The sequence below is a fragment of the Leuresthes tenuis genome, unplaced genomic scaffold (genome assembly GCF_036924035.1).
Source record: "Leuresthes tenuis unplaced genomic scaffold, fLeuTen1.0.hap1 SCAF_10, whole genome shotgun sequence".
Classification (NCBI taxonomy): Eukaryota; Metazoa; Chordata; class Actinopteri; order Atheriniformes; family Atherinopsidae; genus Leuresthes; species Leuresthes tenuis.
Genome location: NW_027325364.1, coordinates 1,107,601 through 1,120,249, shown reverse-complemented (window position 1 = coordinate 1,120,249; position 12,649 = coordinate 1,107,601). Strand labels below are relative to the sequence as shown.

General features: G+C 45.1%; 1 protein-coding gene across 1 annotated transcript; it reads left to right on the top strand.

The window, feature by feature from the left end:
• The first annotated feature begins 2,374 nt into the window (after positions 1 to 2,374).
• Positions 2,375 to 10,183, top strand: tmem116 (transmembrane protein 116). Its single transcript, XM_072393372.1, has 11 exons — positions 2,375 to 2,671; positions 3,511 to 3,557; positions 5,695 to 5,758; positions 5,922 to 6,053; positions 6,869 to 6,973; positions 8,153 to 8,202; positions 8,283 to 8,366; positions 8,444 to 8,579; positions 9,507 to 9,651; positions 9,739 to 9,818; positions 10,013 to 10,183. The coding sequence occupies exons 1-11, from the start codon at positions 2,603 to 2,605 to the stop codon at positions 10,181 to 10,183; spliced, it is 1,083 nt and encodes a 360-aa protein (XP_072249473.1). The 5' UTR covers positions 2,375 to 2,602.
• Positions 10,184 to 12,649: the final 2,466 nt, after the last annotated feature.

Below are 12,649 nucleotides of genomic sequence, written 5' to 3'. Positions count from 1 at the left end.
TGAACAAAGAAAAAACACTGAAAATGCTCAGGAACAAGGACTGAAAATGAGGGGAAAAAGCAGAAAATGTCCAAAGAAAAACTGTGAAAGAGCTTCAGAAAGCTGCAGAACTGTTGATCAGGACACTTTAAAGGTTACAGAAAGCTGCAGAACTGTTGATCAGGACACTTTAAAGGTTTCAGAAAGCTGCAGAACTATTGATCAGGACACTTTAAAGGCTTCAGAAAGCTGCAGAACTGTTGATCAGGACACTTTAAAGGTTACAGAAAGCTGCAGAACTGTTGATCAGGACACTTTAAAGGTTTCAGAAAGCTGCAGAACTGTTGATCAGGACACTTTAAAGGTTTCAGAAAGCTGCAGAACTGTTGATCAGGACACTTTAAAGGTTTCAGAAAGCTGCAGAACTGTTGATCAGGACACTTTAAAGGTTTCAGAAAGCTGCAGAACTGTTGATCAGGACACTTTAAAGGTTTCAGAAAGCTGCAGAACTGTTGATCAGGACACTTTAAAGGTTTCTGAAAGCTGCAGAACTGTTGATCAGGACACTTTAAAGGTTTCAGAAAGCTGCAGAACTGTTGATCAGGACACTTTAAAGGTTTCAGAAAGCTGCAGAACTGTTGATCAGGACACTTTAAAGGTTTCAGAAAGCTGCAGAACTGTTGATCAGGACACTTTAAAGGTTACAGAAAGCTGCAGAACTATTGATCAGGACACTTTAAAGGTTTCAGAAAGCTGCAGAACTATTGATCAGGACACTTTAAAGGTTTCAGAAAGCTGCAGAACTGTTGATCAGGACACTTTAAAGGTTTCAGAAAGCTGCAGAACTGTTGATCAGGACACTTTAAAGGTTTCAGAAAGCTGCAGAACTGTTGATCAGGACACTTTAAAGGTTTAAGAAAGCTGCAGAACTGTTGATCAGGACACTTTAAAGGTTTCAGAAAGCTGCAGAACTGTTGATCAGGACACTTTAAAGGTCTCAGAAAGCTGCAGAACTATTGATCAGGACACTTTAAAGGTTTCAGAAAGCTGCAGAACTGTTGATCAGGACACTTTAAAGGTTTCAGAAAGCTGCAGAACTGTTGATCAGGACACTTTAAAGGTTACAGAAAGCTGCAGAACTGTTGATCAGGACACTTTAAAGGTTTCAGAAAGCTGCAGAACTATTGATCAGGACACTTTAAAGGTTTCAGAAAGCTGCAGAACTGTTGATCAGGACACTTTAAAGGTTTCAGAAAGCTGCAGAACTATTGATCAGGACACGTTAAAGGTTTCAGAAAGCTGCAGAACTATTGATCAGGACACTTTAAAGGTTACAGAAAGCTGCAGAACTGTTGATCAGGACACTTTAAAGGTTTCAGAAAGCTGCAGAACTGTTGATCAGGACACTTTAAAGGTTTCAGAAAGCTGCAGAACTGTTGATCAGGACACTTTAAAGGTTTCAGAAAGCTGCAGAACTGTTGATCAGGACACGTTAAAGGTTTCAGAAAGCTGCAGAACTATTGATCAGGACACGTTAAAGGTTTCAGAAAGCTGCAGAACTATTGATCAGGACACTTTAAAGGTTACAGAAAGCTGCAGAACTGTTGATCAGGACACTTTAAAGGTTTCAGAAAGCTGCAGAACTGTTGATCAGGACACTTTAAAGGTTTCAGAAAGCTGCAGAACTGTTGATCAGGACACTTTAAAGGTTACAGAAAGCTGCAGAACTGTTGATCAGGACACTTTAAAGGTTTCAGAAAGCTGCAGAACTATTGATCAGGACACTTTAAAGGTTTCAGAAAGCTGCAGAACTGTTGATCAGGACACTTTAAAGGTTTCAGAAAGCTGCAGAACTATTGATCAGGACACTTTAAAGGTTACAGAAAGCTGCAGAACTGTTGATCAGGACACTTTAAAGGTTTCAGAAAGCTGCAGAAATATTGATCAGGACACTTTAAAGGTTTCAGAAAGCTGCAGAAATATTGATCAGGACACTTTAAAGGTTTCAGAAAGCTGCAGAACTGTTGATCAGGACACTTTAAAGGTTTCAGAAAGCTGCAGAAATATTGATCAGGACACTTTAAAGGTTTCAGAAAGCTGCAGAAATATTGATCAGGACACTTTAAAGGTTTCAGAAAGCTGTAGAACTGTTGATCAGGACACTTTAAAGGTTACAGAAAGCTGCAGAACTGTTGATCAGGACACTTTAAAGTTACAGAAAGTTTCAAGTTAACTTTAAGCCTGAGACAGGCTGCTAATAACTGCCAGCTGGTTTGTTCAGATAAATTCACCAGGATTCTGTTCTGTTATCTCACTTCAGATGTGAAAGCTGGATAACTTCGTGTTTTAGCTGCTCACAGCTCAGTTTAATCATAAAAGAAAGCTGGATTTAAGGAGGTTTTAGTTCAGGAGACCAGTAAAGTTATCCTGTTTACTTCCAATTAAAGTCATGAAGGTGGCGCCAAAGTCAAACATCCGGTCCGACTCTGCTCTCCAGATCCAGCTCCACCAGGTGGGTGGAGTCATATCTAAACCCCGCCTCCTGTGTGAGCTGCAGGATAAAGCCTGGTGCCATCAGGCTGCTGCATCCTGATCTGCATCTCTTTCCCATCCATCAGTCAGCATGTTGCACGCAGAGAGTTTGAGCAACAGCAGCCAGAAAAACACCACCAGAGCTCAGGACTGGACGGAGGTGAGTTCACAGCGACTCTGTGAGGAAGGTAATCAGCATTTAAATTCAGTCGCAGAGTCACAGCAGGCGAAGGTGCAGCTGATTTATCAGGAGATATTCATCACCTTCCAGATCTGAAGGGTTTGCTGCTTCACATCAATCAATAGAGCAACTCAGCAGGATCAGAAAGGTCCATTTAAGTTTTATCAGGATGTGAGAAGACGAGCAGGAAATGATCCGCAGTTTCTGATCATTTCCTGTCGATCGATCAATGATTTCAGCTCCAGTTTGACCTCATTAATCATCTGACCTGCTTCTTTTCTTTCTTTGGATTTATTCTAAATGATTTCTGGTTATTTTAAGGGCAGGTGGGGCCAGGTGTGGCCGATCGGTGGGTTTTTGTGCCCTGAGCACAGACTTGCAGCATCAAACTGTCAGTTTTCAGTCACTCAAAGTGTTGAAACTAAAATCTCTCTTAAATCACTTCTGTTTTTGATTATTTTAGATCTCAAACTAACCATAAACATGATTCAAGGTGGCGCAGAGTTCACGCCTGCCAGTGGAAACGTTCCGTTTCTGTCTTTGACCGAATCACTTCCTCAGGGGTTTTTATGACTTACATACAGCTCGTATTCTTCTCTATTTTTAACACTTTCACTCCTCACATCTGCAGATAAAATGAACTGAACTTAAAAGAAAAACAGTCCCTTAGAAAAGCCCCATTTCAGGTTTTATCTGTTCTCTGAATATTTAGATGAGAATTCCACACGCTTCCAGCTGTTAGTGTCAGCTTTCACTTCTGTTCCCTTTGTTTAAGATGCGTGATCGGCGTGTTAATGCAGCCCGTTGTTTGTCTGCAGGTGTATGAGGCTGTCAGGTGGATCCAGCTGGCCATGGCCCTGCTCAGGTCAGTCCCTGCTTCATCCTGAACCTTTTCCCACTTTGTGTCCTTCTGCCAACACTTAAAGCCGTTCTGACTCTGAGGAAACCAGGTGATGCAGAGTTCCAGCTGTTATTTTGTCCCATTCTTCCTTAAACAGGTCTGAATACCAATAATGACAAAATTACACCAAATAATGACCGAATTACACCAAATAATGACCGAATTACACCAAATAATGACCGAATTACACCAAATAATGACCGAATTACACCAAATAATGATCAAAATATACCAAATAATGACCAAATTACACCAAATAATGGCCGAATTACACCAAATAATGACCGAATTACACCACATAATGATCAAATTATACCAAATAATGTCCGAATTACACCAAATAATGATCAAATATACCAAATAATGACCAAATTACACCAAATAATGTCCGAATTACACCAAATAATGACCGAATTACACCAAATAATGACCGAATTACACCAAATAATGACCGAATTACACCAAATAATGTCCAAATTACACCAAATAATGTACGAATTACACCAAATAATGATCAAAATATACCAAATAATGACCGAATTACACCAAATAATGTCCGAATTACACCAAATAATGTCCGAATTACACCAAATAATGACCGAATTACACCAAATAATGACCGAATTACACCAAATAATGATCAAAATATACCAAATAATGACCGAATTACACCAAATAATGATCAAAATATACCAAATAATGACCGAATTACACCAAATAATGATCAAAATATACCAAATAATGACCGAATTACACCAAATAATGACCGAATTACACCAAATAATGACCAAATTATACCAAATAATGACCAAACACTTTGTTTCCTTCTGCCAACACTTAAAGCCGTTCTGACTCTGAGGAAACCAGGTGATGCAGAGTTCCAGCTGTTATTTTGTCCCATTCTTCCTTAAACAGGTCTGAATACCAATAATGACCAAATTACACCAAATAATGTCCGAATTACACCAAATAATGACCGAATTACACCAAATAATGACCAAATATACCAAATAATGACCAAATTACACCAAATAATGACCAAATTACACCAAATAATGTCCGAATTACACCAAATAATGACCGAATTACACCAAATAATGACCGAATTACACCAAATAATGATCAAAATATACCAAATAATGACCGAATTACACCAAATAATGACCGAATTACACCAAATAATGATCAAAATATACCAAATAATGACCGAATTACACCAAATAATGACCGAATTACACCAAATAATGACCGAATTACACCAAATAATGATCAAAATATACCAAATAATGACCAAATTACACCAAATAATGACCAAATTACACCAAATAATGACCAAATTACACCAAATAATGTCCGAATTACACCAAATAATGACCGAATTACACCAAATAATGATCAAAATATACCAAATAATGACCAAACACTTTGTTTCCTTCTGCCAACACTTAAAGCCGTTCTGACTCTGAGGAAACCAGGTGATGCAGAGTTCCAGCTGTTATTTTGTCCCATTCCTCCTTAAACAGGTCTTAAGGTGTGCAGCAGGGCGGGGGGGTGGTTGTTTCTCTGCTGGGGACAGGTCAGGACTGCAGGCAGCCAGTCCAGCACCCGTACCTCTTCTTCCTCAGCCAGGCCTTTGGACTGTGGCAGAATGTGGTTTTCCATGGTCTGCTTGAACAATGCTGGGACGTCCCAGGAAAAGATGTGGCCCTGAAGGCAGCATATGTTGCTGTAAAATCTCAGTGAGCTTTTCTGCACATTGGCTCCGTCCCAGCTTGTTTGTGGAATGTGTTCAAAGCCTTAAATGCAAAAAAATGGATGTTTATTGACAAATGAAATAAGTTTATGAGGCATAAGAAATATCTCTGGTTCATTTTGTCCCAACTTTTTCTGATTGATCACATGAAATCTTTCATGGGACTTTATTTTACAGCTTGTGCTGTGAGTGTGTTCGACTCAGCATGGTTCAGAGGTCAGAGGTCGCAGCAGGAGGGAAACTGGAGCTCATTCTCACATCTTTCATGCCGCCTTTAGCAACGCAGAGCTTCACCCGTTGAGCTGCTTCCTCCGATGATAAACTCTCACTTTGTGTGGTTGCTTGCAGCATTCTGGGGTCGGGCTCCATCATCACCTGCCTGCTGTTACAGAGGCTCGGCAGGAGGCCGGAGGTCAGTGCTCGCTTCATTCTTTGTGTTGAAAATAGATCATCTTCAGCTCTTTGGGTTCGACCTTTTTTTAAAGCTCCAAACCTAAAATAATAATGGTGAAGATGCTCCTGACAGCATCAGGACAGTCGAAGGTGGCTGGATCTAAATGTTGTGTTGTGTGCAGCTGCAGCCTCTGTTCCTGCTCAGCGTGGCCGACCTCCTGCTCGCCGCCTGCTGGCTGATCGGCGCCATCCTCTTCTCTCAGCACCGCAGAAGCCTGAGCCCGCACTGCTACAACCTGCACACTGTGGAACAGGTAACACGGCGACGCCACGGCGACGCCACGGCGACGCCACGGCGACGCCAGCAGCAGCTAACCGGCCGCTTCATCAGGAAGTTGTCCCGCTTCCTCCTGACTCACACAGAACCTCTGCGGTCGGAAAATCTCTGCTTCCTCCATGAAAACGTGTCTGAGACCTGAACCTCAGCCCGAGAACCACCAACAAACCCAAACAGGTTCACGTTAAAGCTCGTCTCCAAGGGGTGTCGCAGCTGCTGGTGCACGGAGCATCAGAGCATCTGCAGAAATGAACTTCATGGCGTCATACGATCGGAATATCCGGGAAGACTCTTTCAGCTAATCTGTCTCCGGCTTTTAGAGCGAATTAAACTCTGAAAGAAGGTCATTTTACAGCCTCAGGTTAGCCTCTGCGCTCCAGACGGATGTCATGACGGGGTTAGGCTAAAAAAGCTCATTATGATGTCATTATGATGTCATACTGAACACGAAGCGTCTTCATTGGGTCGATCTGTGTTCACCCGAGGGGAAACAGATCCGTGATGTCGGAGACCTCATTCCGTCGGCCTGCTTGGGCTCATTCGGCCCAGACGACCCGATGCAGAACCGGGCCTGAACCATCAAAGGGATGAAATAGAGCAGCAGAATCGGGACGGAGCGCAAACCGAGTGTAAAGAGGCGCAGAGAAACCCCAGAAAGCATTCCTGACCTACATCTATTGTTCAGAAACACGGCGCTCGTGCCCGGGTCGGTCCATCTGAGCGGGCTCCAGCCGCTCGGCTGTTTCTGTGCCATAAAAGTGAGATTTCACCTCATCCCAAACTGTGTTTCAGGTTCTGTACATGGCCTCCTTCTTCTACACCCTGAACTACGTGTGGAACCTCCACGCAGGAATCAGAGAGAAGTTCCACAGCTGCCTGGATGGATATTCTGTACAGGTACATCCAGCCCGTCTGCCTCCGGTACCGGGTCCAGTGTAACCCTGCAGCTTTGCTCCATTAAATGGAAGCCGCAGGTCCTCCTGGTGTTAGCTTAGCATAGCATAAAGCATCTCATTAACGACACCAGAAACCAGAACAGAACTAGGACGAGCTTCGGAGCTCATAAAGCGGGCTTTGGCCTGCAGGGAGGAACCCGAACTCGGCCCAGAAGCTGCAGAACTCACCGACTGATGTGAGACGTCGGTTTAAAAACCGAGGAGACGATCTGAGATTTTAGGAGGAGCTCCCCAGAGGATGCACTTCCATCGTTAGCTCAGAGCTTTTCACGCCCAAACAGCCTTCATGGAACGGGTTTAATGACCTTTTCCTGCTGGAGAAGCTCAGTCCGTTTCATCTGAGCCTCGCCCCTCTGAGGCCCAACCCTGAAGATCAAAGATTCAACCACAGAAGGGAAGAAAAAGCTTCTGACTGAAGCAGTTTCTCTGTTAGACTTTATTTAAGGTCCCACTGCTACTAAAACCAAGTTTTAACATGTTTGTGAGATGTTTTTATCACCAAAATCAGCCGGTTTCTCTGTAGCATCAGCAGGTTGGGTTCAGACAGCCTGAATGTTCCCTGAGGAACACCAGAGGAACCAGTGAACTGAGAGCTCAGCTCAGGCTGGGGTCAGCAGGTAGCAGCTCTCCTGGTCTTTTTATGGCCGGTGGGATGTGGGCGGGGCCAGACTAGCATATTCTGGCTAATTTGACTGAATATTCATAGATCATCCTTCACTCGTCACTTTAAAACCAGGAGAAGTCCAACTTTGAGGAGCTCGGATGGAACTTTACTCCAAATCTCTGGAGCTTTTCTTTCCTTTGTCTCATATTTTAACATTTTGTACTGCGAGCACATTTTTTTGGTGACCATCAACCGTCTGAAACTGGATCAGAACTGTCATTTAACTTTAGTTTTTCTGGTTAGAAATGATTCTATTTTACTGCCTCCTGAAAAACTTTCCAAACAGACTTGAAGCAAAAGTTTGATCAAAGCGAAACTGAAGCCGTTAGCTTAGTTTAGCTTAGCATAAAGTTTGAAAATGGAGGGAAAGTTTATTTAAGGTTGGGGTTATATTTATAAGTCGCCTGAATGTGAGAAACTGTCTCAACAATCTGAAACAAATGTGTTTTCGTGCAGTTTTCCAACAGAGTGAGCACAGCAGGTAAAATCACGGCGCTGCTTTCATGGTGAGTCCAAACGAAAGATTCCCGCCATCAAGCCTCCGTGTTAGCCGCCAGGTGCTAATGCTGATCTTCTCTGTCTGCAGTCTGGTTCCTGGGCTGCTGATGACACCTGTGCTCATATTCGGAAACATGCGCCAGTGTCAGGCCAACTTCAGCCAACCCTACAGGTGAGGACACAGGCCGAGGGTCAAAGGTCAACTGGTGGAGGCTCAGAGAGCGTCACTGATATGTTCTGTGACTCCAGATGTCTGCTGATGCACACCGGAGCGCTGTACCGGACCTCCGGGCACCAGCAGCTGAGCAGAACCTGCAGCATGCTGCACACCTACCACACCGTGGTCTTCCTCGCCACCTTCGTCTTCACGCTCCTCAGCATCACGGTGAGTTCACAGAACCCGACTCGAGTTACTCTGCGAGACGTGCCGAGGCTGCAGGTAAATCTGGAACTTTCTGCGATGACTCAGCCAGAAACGTACAGCCAAAAAACAGCCGGGCTCGGCTCGGCTCGGCTCGGCCCGGGTCGGCCTGTTTTGTTCTGGTTTTGTTCCGGTTCTGTTCTGGTTCTGTTCTGGTTTTGTTCTGGTTTTTAGCCGGGCTCGGGTCGGGTCGGGTCGGGTCGGGTCTTTCCGGTTCTGTTCTGGTTTTGTTCTGGTTTTTAGCCGGGCTCGGGTCGGCTCGATTCGTTCCAGTTCTGTTCCGGTTCTGTTCCGGTTCTGTTCCGGTTCTGTTCCGGTTCTGTTCTGGTTTTTAGCCGGGCTCGGCTCGATTTGTTCCGGTTCTGTTCTGGTTTCGTTCTGTTTTTTAGCCGGCTCGATTCGTTCTGGTTCTGTTCTGGTTTTGTTCTGGTTCCGGTTCTGTTCTGGTTCTGTTCTGGTTCTATTCCGGTTCTGTTCCGGTTCTGTTCCGGTTCTGTTCTGGTTCTGTTCCGGTTCTGTTCTGGTTCTGTTCTGGTTCTGTTCTGGTTCTATTCCGGTTCTGTTCCGGTTCTGTTCCGGTTCTGTTCTGGTTCTGTTCTGTTCCGGTTCTGTTCTGGTTCCGGTTCTGTTCTGTTCCGGTTCTGTTCTGTTCCGGTTCTGTTCCGGTTCTGTTCCGGTTCTGTTCTGTTCTGGTTCCGGTTCTGTTCTGTTTCCGGTTCTGTTCTGTTCCGGTTCTGTTCTGTTCCGGTTCTGTTCTGTTCTGGTTCCGGTTCTGTTCTGTTTCCGGTTCTGTTCTGTTCCGGTTCTGGTTCTGTTCTGGTTTTTAGAGCCCTGGTTACTCAGGAGCAGGTAAACTGCAGAGCTGCAAAGTTTAATTTCGCTGCCCTCCAGGTGCTGGTGGTGAAAGCTCGCCGTATCTACAGGAGGGTTGTGACGTCATACGGTTACCTGGGCAACGAGCAGCGGGCGCTGTTCCGTGTGATGGACCGGCGGATGCTGCTGTACCCGCTGATCTTCGTCCTCTGCTGGGGTCCAGGTCTGAGTCTCGGTTCTGATTGATCTCGCTGGCCGCAGAGCTCAGACGGGAGTGTTCACGCCCTTTGTGTCTGTGTTGCTTCCTCAGCGGTGGCGCTGGCGTTCCTGCGGCTGGCGACGCCCTCGGCGGGTCACGGCGCGGCGGGGGTCATCCTCTACATCTCTCAGGTCAGTCGCTACCAAGGCACTCGGCTCATTTCTGTCGTTTTGTGCATCACCTGCTGTTAAATCGTACTTTTCAACCAGCTTTGGGTCCAGCAGCTGACCTCAGCGAGGCTCCAGAGGAGTTCTGAGGAACTGACTGGTGTTGAACTTAAAGCAGCTCGGACTGACCTCTCCTCTGGCGTCTCTTCTGTCCTCAGGCTTTCACCTCGGCCTCTCAGGGCTTCCTCAACTGTCTGGTGTACGGATGGACTTGTGTGCACTTCCGCCGCCTCGGTCGGATGGTTTTATCTCGAGACGTGAACACTCAGACGCCTCTTCTGCGCTCTCAGCAGATCAGAAACTACCACACTCTGAGGACCTTCTGCTGAGGCAGGCCGGCACCGAGCCGGTTTTCTTTCCTGTCAGGGGAACTTTCCCTCTCAGTCTGAAGAAGAACTTTCCCTCTCAGTCTGAAGAACAACTTTCCCTCTCAGCCTGAAGAAGAACTTTCCCTCTCAGCCTGAAGAACAACTTTCCCTCTCAGTCTGAAGAACAACTTTCCCTCTCAGTCTGAAGAACAACTTTCCCTCTCAGCCTGAAGAACAACTTTCCCTCTCGGCCTGAAGAAGAACAACTTTCCCTCTCAGCCTGAAGAAGAACTTTCCCTCTCGGCCTGAAGAACAACTTTCCCTCTCAGTCTGAAGAAGAACAACTTTCCCTCTCGGCCTGAAGAAGAACAACTTTCCCTCTCAGTCTGAAGAACAACTTTCCCTCTCGGCCTGAAGAAGAACAACTTTCCCTCTCAGCCTGAAGAAGAACAACTTTCCCTCTCAGTCTGAAGAAGAACAACTTTCCCTCTCAGTCTGAAGAAGAACAACTTTCCCTCTCGGCCTGAAGAAGAACAACTTTCTCTCTCAGTCTGAAGAACAACTTTCCCTCTCGGCCTGAAGAAGAACAACTTTCCCTCTCAGTCTGAAGAACAACTTTCCCTCTCAGCCTGAAGAAGAACAACTTTCCCTCTCAGTCTGAAGAAGAACAACTTTCCCTCTCAGTCTGAAGAACAACTTTCCCTCTCGGCCTGAAGAACAACTTTCCCTCTCAGTCTGAAGAAGAAGAACTTTCCCTCTCAGTCTGAAGAACAACTTTCTCTCTCAGTCTGAAGAAGAACAACTTTCCCTCTCAGTCTGAAGAACAACTTTCCCTCTCGGCCTGAAGAAGAACAACTTTCCCTCTCAGTCTGAAGAACAACTTTCCCTCTCGGCCTGAAGAACAACTTTCCCTCTCAGCCTGAAGAAGAACAACTTTCCCTCTCAGTCTGAAGAACAACTTTCCCTCTCAGCCTGAAGAAGAACAACTTTCCCTCTCAGTCTGAAGAAGAACAACTTTCCCTCTCAGTCTGAAGAACAACTTTCCCTCTCAGTCTGAAGAACAACTTTCCCTCTCGGCCTGAAGAACAACTTTCCCTCTCAGTCTGAAGAAGAACAACTTTCCCTCTCAGTCTGAAGAAGAACAACTTTCCCTCTCAGTCTGAAGAAGAACAACTTTCCCTCTCAGTCTGAAGAAGAACTTTCCCTCTCAGTCTGAAGAAGAACTTTCCCTCTCAGTCTGAAGAAGAACAACTTTCCCTCTCAGTCTGAAGAACAACTTTCCCTCTCAGTCTGAAGAAGAACTTTCCCTCTCAGTCTGAAGAACAACTTTCCCTCTCAGTCTGAAGAACAACTTTCCCTCTCAGTCTGAAGAACAACTTTCCCTCTCAGTCTAAAGAAGAACAACTTTCCCTCTCAGTCTGAAGAAGAACAACTTTCCCTCTCAGCCTGAAGAAGAACAACTTTCCCTCTCAGTCTGAAGAAGAACAACTTTCCCTCTCAGTCTGAAGAAGAACAACTTTCCCTCTCAGTCTGAAGAACAACTTTCCCTCTCAGTCTGAAGAACAACTTTCCCTCTCAGTCTGAAGAACAACTTTCCCTCTCAGTCTGAAGAACAACTTTCCCTCTCAGTCTGAAGAAGAACTTTCCCTCTCAGTCTAAAGAAGAACAACTTTCCCTCTCAGCCTGAAGAACAACTTTCCCTCTCAGTCTGAAGAACAACTTTCCCTCTCAGTCTGAAGAAGAACTTTCCCTCTCAGTCTAAAGAAGAACAACTTTCCCTCTCAGTCTGAAGAACAACTTTCCCTCTCAGTCTGAAGAAGAACAACTTTCCCTCTCAGCCTGAAGAAGAACAACTTTCCCTCTCAGCCTGAAGAAGAACAACTTTCCCTCTCAGCCTGAAGAAGAACAACTTTCCCTCTCAGCCTGAAGAAGAACAACTTTCCCTCTCAGTCTGAAGAAGAACAACTTTCCCTCTCAGTCTGAAGAAGAACAACTTTCCCTCTCAGTCTGAAGAAGAACAACTTTCCCTCTCAGTCTAAAGAACAACTTTCCCTCTCAGTCTAAAGAAGAACAACTTTCCCTCTCAGTCTGAAGAAGAACAACTTTCCCTCTCAGTCTGAAGAACAACTTTCCCTCTCAGTCTGAAGAAGAAGAACTTTCCCTCTCAGTCTGAAGAAGAACTTTCCCTCTCAGTCTGAAGAAGAACTTTCCCTCTCAGTCTGAAGAAGAACTTTCCCTCTCAGTCTAACGAAGAACAACTTTCCCTCTCAGTCTGAAGAAGAACAACTTTCCCTCTCAGTCTGAAGAAGAACTTTCCCTCTCAGTCTGAAGAAGAACTTTCCCTCTCAGTCTGAAGAACAACTTTCCCTCTCAGTCTGAAGAACAACTTTCCCTCTCAGTCTGAAGAACAACTTTCCCTCTCAGTCTGAAGAAGAACAACTTTCCCTCTCAGTCTGAAGAACAACTTTCCCTCTCAGTCTGAAGAAC